The sequence below is a fragment of the Lampetra fluviatilis genome, chromosome 29 (assembly GCF_964198595.1).
Source record: "Lampetra fluviatilis chromosome 29, kcLamFluv1.1, whole genome shotgun sequence".
In the NCBI taxonomy this organism is placed as follows: Eukaryota; Metazoa; Chordata; class Hyperoartia; order Petromyzontiformes; family Petromyzontidae; genus Lampetra; species Lampetra fluviatilis.
Window position 1 is genome coordinate 7,985,794 of NC_136303.1, and position 11,620 is coordinate 7,997,413.

Below are 11,620 nucleotides of genomic sequence, written 5' to 3' on the forward strand. Positions count from 1 at the left end.
CACCCCCCCAATGCCCGTGTTGCTAGCATCCGTGTCCAGCAAAAAGGGACTGGCAAAATCGGGATAACACAAGGGTGGGGCACCCACCAAGGCGTCCCGGAGGGAGCGAAACGCGGCCTCCTCCTCCGGTCCCCATTTGAACTTCACTCCCTTCGCCGTTAGAGCGTGCAAGGGTTTTGCAATAGTGGCGAAGTGCTCAACGAACCGCCGATAATAAGAAGCAAACCCGATGAAACTACGCACGTCGGAAACGGACGTAGGTGTCGGCCACGAACCGACACAATCCGTCTTCGCGGGATCGGTGGAGATCCCCGAAGAATCGACAATGTGACCCAAGTATCTAACCGACTTCCGAAGGAGGTGACATTTGGCCGGTTTAAATTTCAGCTTAGCCGATCGCATTCGCAAGAACACCCCTCTCAATCGCTGGAGGTGTTCTTCAAACGTTTTACTGAAAACAATGACATCGTCCATATAAATCAAGCATGTATCCCACTGCAAGCCCGACAAAACCAACTCCATAAGTCGCTGAAACGTCGCTGGAGAGGAGTGAAGTCCCCTGGGTAACCGGTTAAACTGGAACAGCCCCCCTGGAGTCCGAAATGCTGTCTTAGGTTTCGACTCTTCGTCGAGCGGCAACTGCCAAAACCCCGATAACAAATCAAGAGTCGAAAAATATCGCGCACCAGACAATGCATCGAGGGACTCATCCATCCTGGGGAGCGGATACGCGTCAGCCACAGAGATCTTATTCAGGCGACGGAAATCAACGCAGAATCGCAGGGACCCGTCCTGCTTCTTAACCAGCACAATAGGCGCTCCCCACGGGCTAGAGGAGGGCGAAATAATATCGGCTTCTAGCATTTCGTTAACAGCCGACTGAACATGTTCCTTCTCCACGGGACTCAGTCGGAAGGGATTTAGCTTGACCGGCGCCGCATCGCCCGTTTCAATGTGGTGGTGCAACAAATCTGTGCACCCAATGTCATACTCATGTTTACTGAACACATCAGAGAATTCTATGAGCAACTCGCGCAGCGCACCCAACTGCGCCGCCGACAAATCGTCCGAGGCGGCGCATAGCGAATGGACCCACTCAAGGTCTTCCCCTGGCTCAACGTTCCGCGCGGGGCTCGAGCCCACCTGCGCAACCAACCCATCATCCACAGGGACCCGCGCCGCGTGAGCCAGCACGGTGCCCTGTGGAATGACAGCTGGCCGCGACCCCGCGTTCAAAACCATCACAAACGGATCCCTGTCAGCCCGCACCAAAGTGTGAGCCACCGATAAATCAAGACCCCCGACAGCCTTGTTAGAAGGACCCAAAAGCATACTTTGTTCCGAAGCCTCCCTCACCCATGGTTTCCGCAACCGGAGGGGAATCAACATCTGTGAACCCGGGGGCACATGCACGGTCTGTGTCGCCACCGCTTGTATCGTAGCGCACGCCGTCCGAATGTCAGTAGGGCTCGTCAAAAATGCAATCCGGCGACCCGATGGCAGTTCAATGCATCGTTGATCGATAAGAATTTTAATGGGCATTTTAGCCAAAAAATCAGTGCCCAAAAGACACGGAACCGCCAAAGAAGACGAAACGAAAACGGGTCCCGACAATTTGATATTTCCAATGCAAATGGACGCCCTAATCTGACCGATAATGCCCAACGATCCCCCATTAGCGGCGTAAAATGGCACATCCACTGGAAGCAGCGGACGACATTGGACTGGGAGAATATCATAAATGAGGTCCGATATAATAGTTGCCGATGCCCCCGTGTCCACTAACACCCTAATCTCGACCCCATCAATAGATCCCGTAACAACGGACGAACCCGCCGAAGCAGCCACAATTCTATGCCCCAATTCCGCCCATTCGATGTCTCCCTGGTCCCGGCCGAACCCCCCTCGCCGAACCGAATCCCCGAACCTTAACCGGCCCTCCTCCGCCGCAACGCGGCGTCCCATGTGTGCCGAATAAACAGGCCGAGCGTGTGAGGTGCCGCGACTTGCCGGGGATTGTAGAGATGACTTGGGATCTCGGTCGTCGTCCAGCCGAGCACCCATGGCGCGCTGACGCGGAGCGCGGCACCCGGACGCCACGTGGCCCCGGAGGCCGCAGTTATAGCACGTGACGAGGGTCGGAGTAGATCTTGGATGCTCCGACTTTCGGCCCGATCGCAGAGGCGACCGAGCCCCCGGCCTCCAGTCCCCTGGTCGTCCCGTGGCGAACGCCTCCTCTCGTGGGCTGACGACTTGGGGTTCGGTGACCACCGAACCCGGAGCTGCGACGACAGCAGCGTTGCAACCAACTCCTTGTTTCCGTTGTAGGGCCTCGTGCGCTTGAATACTCGTGGCGACTCTCAAAGAAGAAATATCAATCTCGTCAGCTGTGTTGATAGGGACCCCCAGGTCCTGCGCCAACTTAAGCAGCTGCTCCAAAACCATCGCGTCTTGGCCCTCCTCGTCCATCCGAGGGAACGCAGCATCAGCAAGAGCCAGCAACGCCGTGCGATAGGCCAGCGCGGTCTCCGTGGCCGCTTTCCGTCTTGCGTAGAAATGATGGCGGCACGCCGAGGGAGGTCCGTAGACCCTGGCCAACAAACCCAGCGCATCCTTCAGCGTGGAGCGGTCCGACTTCCGTGCAGACCTGAAGGCCGCGAGCGCGTCGTCGTCCAGCAGGGCAGGCAACGCCCGCAGCGCCGTAGCATCGGACCACGCTGACATCTCTTGATGCGCCAAAAACCTTCGCTGAAATTTGCCCCAGTCTCCGCCTTCCGCCTTGAAGGCTGACAACGTGGGCAGACGCTGCTGAAAAATGAAGTCATCCGCCTCGTGGTTCCTCTCCGCCTCTCCGTCGGTGTGTAAGATGGCGGCTCCAGCGGCAGACGTAAAATGGCGGACCCCCTCGCGCGCTGATGACGTCGATGCGCGCGCTTGGGAACCCACCACCACGTGGCGCTCGCCGTTCCCGCCAAAAGTAGGCCCAGGCGCAATGGCGGGAATCCCCCATTCGTTTTGGCGGGAATCTGCGGGGCGACCTTGTAAAATGTCCCCCACCGTCCCCGCTCCTCCCGACGAGCTGATCTCCGCCAAGATGGACGCGGCGGCGAGCAGCAGCTCCGCCAGTCGGGAGTGCGCCTCACGAAGCACGGCCTCGGTCCCCGGTCGCTCGGCCGGCGCCGTCGACGGATCCTGTAGCGTGGGCAAGTCTTCCTCCTCGCCCCCCGCCACCAGCGGCCCCGAGTCGTCCAGGTTTTCCTCGCGGTCAATCCCGTGGGTCCTACGGGTCTTCCTTGTCTCCATGCTTGGAAGCCCGTTTCACTTCTGACGCCAGATGAAGTATTGGAAAATGACGGCAGGAAACTCCTTGACGGGAACACACTTCTTTTATTAAATCTTGACTTGTAACAATACAACGCGTGGCCTCTCTTCTTCACAATGCACTTCTCTTGACTCTGGACTCTGTGCTGCCGGCTCTCTGTGCCTCGTGTAGACTCCGCGCCTCGGCTACACTCCTCTCTCGCCTCGTGTAGACTCTGCGCCTCTGCTACACTCTCCACTCGCCTCGTGTAGACTTTGCCTCTCTCTCTCTGGCTACACCGTATGCATACTCGGCTCGTGCAGACCTTCCTCTCTCGCTGGCTACACCGTATGCATACTCGGCTCGTGCAGACCGTTCTCTCTCGCTGGCTACACACTACACATTACTCAGCTCGTGTAGACCGTTCTATCTCGCTGGCTACACACTACACATTACTCAGCTCGTGTAGACCGTTCTATCTCGCTGGCTACACACTACACATTACTCAGCTCGTGTAGACCGTTCTATCTCGCTGGCTACACACTACACATTACTCAGCTCGTGTAGACCGTTCTATCTCGCTGGCTACACACTATACATTACTCTCTTCTACTCTCCATTACTCCCCTCTCCGGGCTCTATCTCTGCACCTTCGTCTTCATTCTTAGATGGTTCCACTTCTGCCCCCTGCTCCTCTGTGCCTCACCTTATATACCCCTTCTTCCCGGGAGACGGAGCGGATGCGGACCTCAACGTCGGCACCGCTCCTCAGTTACCCAATCCACACGCGCTATCCCTACGATCCGGTTCCGCTCAGCGCGTGTTTCCACTCCCCGACCAATCACACCGCGCTGCTACCCGATCACTCCCTCTGGGCGCGTCACCGGCACACAGCCAATCAGCAGCACTACCCCCACCCGCGCACTGACGCCTGCTCCTCCCCGTCAGCGCGCGTCACCACACACACACCCGTACATACGCGCTGGCACACGACATATACACCCAGCGCGTATCACCACTACACAATGAATGTCTCTTTAAACAGAAATAAACTAGAATTACATCACTATGTCACTTTTATTAGAATGCCGACTCTTGAGCAATGGCGGCACCATAAACGCGTTTTACGTGAAGCACTTCCACAGCGTGGCCTCGAGCACGTGCAAGTCACCTGGCCCTCAACTCCACAAGTGAAATGATCCCATTATTGCCCATTATAAAACATGAGAACGATGATGATGATGAAGATGAGATCGATGAGGACAATTCAGATGAAATTCATGATAATAAATTAGAACTCGAAAATAACTTGATAATTCTCATGCGCAGACGTGTTTTTTTTTGTCACGAGGTAAATAAATCGGAAATTTAATAAATAAACACTCACAATTTTACATCAAACTGGTTTCCTGCTCATCAATGGAAGGCGGTGCTCATATTAACAAATACACTCCTGAGGAAGTGCTGGAAATTCAACATTGATACGGTGGACACCGATGAATCGATTACCATTTAAACAAAAAACTAATATTTTACCAGGTAAGGCCCACTGAGCTGTACAGCTCTTTTTCAGAAGCGACCTGGCCACACATGATAGCCCAACGAAGTGCCTTATAACGTGGAAATGTATAGCAGACAAATACTCTAAACACGTGTCGATTCTAAATGTGAAGAGGTAAACCAGAGGGCACGGAGAAAAATCACGTGACCACGGGGAGAGAGAGAGAGAGACACGCAAACTCCAAATATACAGGCAAACATGTTCGTGCAAACCCACGACCTCCTTCATACCAGGCGTGGTAGTTAACATCTTGCCACCGTGGCACTCCTAGCTAGTCTATAAATGTAAGCTTTGCAGACGAATCAGATTGCATGCGCAAAGGTTTTGAGGGCATAGCAGCGCAAGCAAGACACACGCGCACACACGCGTACGCAGCTATTGATAAGGAACGATGCAGGAAGAATGATGCGGGCAGGAGTGTTTTACCAATGCTGTCTTGTTGTTTAATGCAATCGGTTCGGGGTTGGCAGTTATTTCCAGGTCTCCAAGTGCTGAAATAGACCATGACCACACACGGTTATCTTGTGTTTGTAATGGATGCAAACAACCCTTATGTGTCGATTTAAAGCTTTCGTGACTGCAGGGATTCATCTTCTTGGTTCTTTCGGTAAAGTTACGTAGAAGGGAAATAATAAAATAACAAAAAGAAAACAATAAAAGAAAAAATATTTTTATTTTAATAAAAAATATTTTTATTTTAATAACAAATATTTTTATTTTATTATGTTTTATTTAATAATAAAAAAAAACATAAAAAAATAAAAAAATATTTCTATTTTAATGAAAAATATTTTTACTTTATTATGTTTTATTTTTATTCTTTTATTATTTCCCTTCTACGTGACTTTACCGAAAGAACCACGAAGATGAACCCTTATGTGCCCCCTCTCCTAACCGAAGTGGCACAGTTCCCGGGAGAAACCTGGCACCGTTGGTCACAGGAAACATTCCTCATTCCATTGAGAAGAGGCAAACGGGTGGATTGCAAAGCGTGCGCCAGGTCTCGTTGTTATTGCGGCAGTATCAAAAGTACGGCAATGAAATCCGTCGAAAGTGTCATTTAAAATGTCGAATGAAAACGAGTTTAGGTTTTGATGGACCTCAAAGAGTTAACCGGCACACTCATTTCCCCAAAGGAAAATAAAAGGTTGGGATGACCTTGGCTGAATATCTCCAAATATCAAGCAACATACTTAATCGTAAAGCCAGTATTGCCCAATTACAAAATGGTCCCATAGGCCCTATCATCGTGCCTGAGTGATGACTAGACTTAAATAAGACCACCACGACTCCGTGACGCTGCTCTATCGAAAGTGGGAAAAGGCCCGTCTCAAACGAAGAGGTGATTCATAAGAATTAATAAGAAATGTTTTATGGGTTAGACTGCGTAAATATAAAGGTGTCGTTAACCCACCACCATCCGACACAGCCAATTAGTAATGGTTGTCACGTAAACAAAACGTGCTAATAACTACATCAGCACACCGGTGTGTTGGAGACTAAATCCACAACATGTACAATTCCAGTACGACGTTTCGCTGGCGATTTCAACCAGCTTCATCAGGCGTTTGCCAGAATTGTGAAGAAGTCCTCCTGTTTAAGTCTTAAAGAGAGCAATGGTGATGTCATCGCTGTGAACCAATCAGGTGCGAATACTGGAGGGGGGTTATTGCAGTCATATAAATTACAATGGTTCATATTAATCTGTACCTATAATCGGTTGGGTTACAGATAATTATCAACATACAGTGGAATGCTTTTGTGTGTTTAAATGTTGTTTGTTGTCCTTCCCCCGCACACACAGATTAGCATGGTTGGCTACGTACGGTGCGAAGAAAGTTCAACATTCATTACGTTAATCTGAGAATGCATGCGTTAACGGCTGCCTGAATTCTGCCTGTCGCCTAATGATGCTAGTTGTCATTACCGACGAAGCGTCCTACTCGAATTGTAAACGTCGTGCGTTTTCTCTCCAACACACCGGCGTGCTGTACTAGCAACGAATTGGCACGTTCCATTCACGTGACAAACCTCGCTGATTGGCTGTGTCGGATGGTGGCGGGTTTCACGACACATTTATATTAACGCGATCTAACCCCCCCCCCCTTTATGATGGCCCCGTTAAGTGAACGGTTCAAGGATGACGCCGTACAGAAGACTCGGACACTGGCGGCGCCCGCGCCCCTCTCCCCGGCGCTGTCCGTCATCTGGCAGACGAAGGTGCGCTCGTCCCGGAGCCCCGCGCCCTCCACCACGAGCGTCGACGTTCCGGGCTTGAGGCTCGCGCGCTCCACGTAGTCGGGCGCGTCCACGGGGGGACGGAAATTGTTCCTGCGGTACAGGATGGGGACTCGGCCGCGGGCATTGTCCACCTTGCAGGGAGACAGGTGGACGTGGGCGGCAGGGAGGGATGGATGGATTTGCGCAGAATAAATGAACGACATCGCCTGCCCGGACTGGTTCGTTTTTGTTGCTGTTGATCCGGAGCACTTCACACGCGCTCAGTGACTCGCATCGCTTCTCATATGCACACACACACACGAAGGTCAGACACCCTGTGTGACACAACGCGATTGGGCATTAGGAGGCTTCCGGTAGGGGACGATGGGTTGCTAGGTGTAATCCAGATTAAATAATCTGCGGATACTTTTCACACGTAATATTCGGCACATTTTGAACAATGAAGCTGGCGAATAACGGCCGACTCGTTTCGCTTGACATCGTGGGATCTTTAACGTCCACTGTGAAGCGGGCGGCACCCCTCTTTCCATCTGATATACTCACCACAGTAATAACAGGGGTGAGCTGATGGGGACTGAACCACGAACCTCAGCAACAGTCGGCGAATGTGTTTCCTCTGGGCCATGACATATTCGTGGGCAATCAATAGAGGTCGTCTTTTTGCACAAGACGCTAAGCGGTGGTGCACTCGTATAAGAAGATGGCTGGGGAAATAGCAACGGTGAGGACTGGAAAATAGGTAAATCTCATGATCGGAGTGACAGAGTTGCATTTGCCACATTTGATCATTTAACTAAAAGCGAAACGGTTGATTATAAGATCGACATAAGTGCATAAAAGCCTTCCCATAAAAGATGTCAATTGCACTGCCAACACTCACTCAATTGTATAATGTTGTGATTCTGTGACACAGGCATCATTCTTAAAATAAATAATTACACAATTGGAATGGCTACAGGGTCCCCCTGGTTGAGATGGCAAATGTATTTTTAATGTCCGTAATTTTCTTTCATTCACTCGTAAACATATCAAATCAAATGGAGGCCACAGATGACGGTGATTTGCAGATATGCAAGAGAGAATGAGGTGAGTGAGATATGGACACCACCAAGAATACATCAATTGAATGCTTATTCAAACCATTATTCGTAAAAGGCTCCCCATGCCGTGTCGGTTATGGGGGTTGTTTGACCATACTTCACCAGGCTGGTCATTGTGGGTTGGTCAAGCGGAATGGGTCGGGACTGGTTGATTTATTGCCCACCACTGATGCTAACCGTGGCTATACATTTAACTCGGTCTGCCAGGTGCGTAGTGCAATGTGCTAACTGCTAATTCACCCCTCCCCGCCCATCAAATATTATGAAATTAAAATCCAAAAGTGGTTTCTCCCGTTTATGGGTCTGAGCCAGTGATGGAAATTCCAAAGTCCTATGGCGTGAGTAAGAATAGACGCTGCTGACTTCCTACAAAGTGCAACTCATTTAATTTACCAGAGGGGAAACAAGGGCTGGGGTGAGTCAACCCCTAACTGCTAAAACACTGCGCAACACCAGGCAGATCAAAGATGATAAGGATTCAATATATCCACATTTAAGAGGAGGAATCTAATTAAATACTACATTAATAACAATACTGAAATTCCAATTATTGTGGTAAGAAAGTCAAACTAATTCTAAAGATTAAAATTTCAAAAATCCCAAAACTAATTCTCACCGTTCGATGGCAAGAAAATTTGCATGAAAGGGAACCATCACCATCATCGGCCATGGTCAATCCACTGCTGGGTGAAAGCCTCCCCAAGTCACCGCACCTCTCACGATCCTGCGGTATAATAATCCACCCAGTACTTTCGCACGAACCGATAAAAAAAGTCAATAAAGATGATTAAATCCTGTATGACGCTTCTTCAACTGTCAGTCAGCGAAGGCATCTTGGAATGACCTGCCGAGATAAACAATACACTCTCACCAAGAGATAAAGAGATGATGATCGGTGTCAAAGAGAGATACGCAAAGAGGTGAGATACCTGGAGGCACGGGGCACAACAGATTAGCGACCCCCACGTGATTAAATACAACACGATGTCGTGACGTCATGTGGCCCACCAGCACATTATACAAAATGTTTCTGTGTGGCCTGCTGGAAAATGTAACTTAATAACCCTGATTCACGGGATGGTAGGTGTGGAACCTATCTTTGCCCACGTGCCAAAGGGGGATGGCCGACAACTACCTGGTGTGGCAAATGCGAGTGGTAAGCACCGTGGGCAGTGTCCACCCATGGGCAGTGTCCACCCGTGGGCAATGTCCACCCGTGGGCAGTGTCCACCAGTGGGTAGAAAGTTTAGCTTGGAAAGAGTTTCACAACATCTGCGTGTGGTCCACCAACGCTCGCTGCCTGCACGGTGCTGGATGACGGGCGTGTGTAGACACCACTGCCCAGCGATTGAAAAGCTCTACGGTTAAAATCACTTTCGGTAATTCGTCACCGTGGCTGGGTACCGAGAAGGCAATATTTATATTTTTTTTGGTTTGGGCCAACGGCGCAGGGACTTGTCTGGTGGTCTTTGGGCTTACGAAGAACCACTCGAGCACGGCTTCGAATGCGGCTTCCATGCCGTCGGCCCGCTTGCACGGCACCTCCAGCGTCTGCCCCAGCTGCACGTGCACCGTGGCTGGCACGTCCAGCTGCAGGCTCCCTGCTGCTCCTGCCGGAATACGTGCAGCAGCACCATGCTACGTATTAGTCAAAGACCCATCCCTACGCCTCCCCCTTCATAGCTTTGGCAAAAGCTCAATGGCAGAAGCTCAATAGACAAAGGCAACGATCCCCCGTGTAGCCTTGCCAGAGTGTTGGGGCAAGTGCTGTGAGCGAGTAGCACCTACGAAGGCCGGCCCAGCACACGATGGGACGGGTGACCGGCACCAAGCCAGTCCGCCTTCGTCTCCTGAGTGGCGATGTCTACACACCGCACCAGGTTCTAATTTGAGGCTGAATCGAACCCAAGGGAGGCCCAGGGTCGGTTCAGATCATCGCCACTGGTGTTGGCCGTGAGCGTGAATCGGGTTCGCAGCGCAGTGCGCTTGCCGGTACTCTACCGCTCCCCGCAATGTGACAAGCTGCTGGCAATTGCCTCAACACAGAATTCCTGTCGTGTCTTATCCAGCGAGGGACTAAGGCCAAGAGCGGCCAGCAGCGATGCACGCACACACCGCGTGTCTCCGCATTATCAGCCACGGTCAATCGACTGCTGGATGAAGGCCTCCTCAAGCAGTCGCCACCCCCTCACGACCCGGCGATGTGACCGCCTGGCTGGCACCTGTACACGAGCCGATTTCATTGCTCCATCTCTGCGCTGAGCGTCCTCTCGGATGCGTTCCATTCCTTGGCTGCCGTTCCGTTATTACTCTTGACCCATCGTTCATCATCCCTCGTGTCCTGTTCAAGGCTCGCTCACCTCCCTGTTCCTAATTCCTATCGACTGCTCATCGCACATTGAGGTGAAGACGCCGACTTGCATCAACCGTGGCGACTGCGACTCAAGACAACAGTGAACTTGCGTATCAAATACAGTGCTGCATTTGATATTGGGACAACACAATTACCGCGCTGTTGATGTGTGTCCTAATGCCGTGCCGCTGCCGGGTTGGCAGCAACGCACGGGGGACAATCAGCGACGCATTCGTCAGTAGCACTGCGTGGTCTCAAAATGAAAACAAAAAATAGGCGCCATTGCGGACAATGGCTATTGCATTGTGAAGTTGCACGCCAGTTCACACCGTCAAACAAGAGGCAAGATAGATAGTACATACACTACTAACACAAACACGCGTTTAACTTTTAGCTAGGCAACATCCTTATGGAAAATACATCACAATGCCGTACAGCGTTAATTTTTTTTTATATTTGGACATTATCAAGTTTTCGTTCTAAAATTGTACTTTACGTCTACATTTGTCTTCTGTGGCTTATATATAAATGTGTTAGTACGAGTACCACACCACGTCACGTCAACAACAATACAACGATACACAGCTGCTAAAGCGCATGAACGACGCGACATAACAACACCGCTAAGATCGTGTTGTTTCACTGTGGCACACGATCACTTACAGCCACTGTGTGCCTATTTACCAAACGGCGTAACAATTACGCCGTGCCTTTAAAAGAAAAACATATAAATACACAGTCGACGTTTCGGGCAATGGTTCCTTCTCCATAGCACAACGGAGAATGTATCACCGCCAGTGGCATACACACCTGTCACGCATAGTGGCAGAACGAGCAGCGATATGATCCTCGTTGCCACTGCGCGCGCTGCAGCCATACCTGAGTAAACCCGCACCGCTCACGGTGAATATTGAATAGGCACGACCCTCCCCCCCGCTTCCCGCCCACTCGGTCAGGAGACACGTGAAGCCCGCAACATCACATGGCTGGCATTGAGTGGCCACGCGCGACATGAATATTCATTGTCACGTTCAGCGCGTGTGAGTGGGGGGAGGGAACGGGGC

General features: G+C 51.0%; 1 protein-coding gene across 1 annotated transcript in view; it reads right to left on the reverse strand.

The window, feature by feature from the left end:
• LOC144942992 (basal cell adhesion molecule-like) overlaps nucleotides 1-11,433 on the reverse strand; it is a 39,219-nt gene extending 27,786 nt beyond the window's left edge. The window contains exons 1-4 of the mRNA XM_078870102.1: nucleotides 11,367-11,433; nucleotides 9,683-9,813; nucleotides 7,015-7,234; nucleotides 5,289-5,353 (exon numbers count right to left, since the gene is read on the reverse strand). Of these exons, the coding sequence (XP_078726228.1) occupies nucleotides 5,289-5,353; nucleotides 7,015-7,234; nucleotides 9,683-9,813; nucleotides 11,367-11,433 (483 nt within the window). The remainder of the gene's footprint in view (nucleotides 1-5,288; nucleotides 5,354-7,014; nucleotides 7,235-9,682; nucleotides 9,814-11,366) is intronic.
• Between the last annotated feature and the right edge of the window lie 187 nt (nucleotides 11,434-11,620).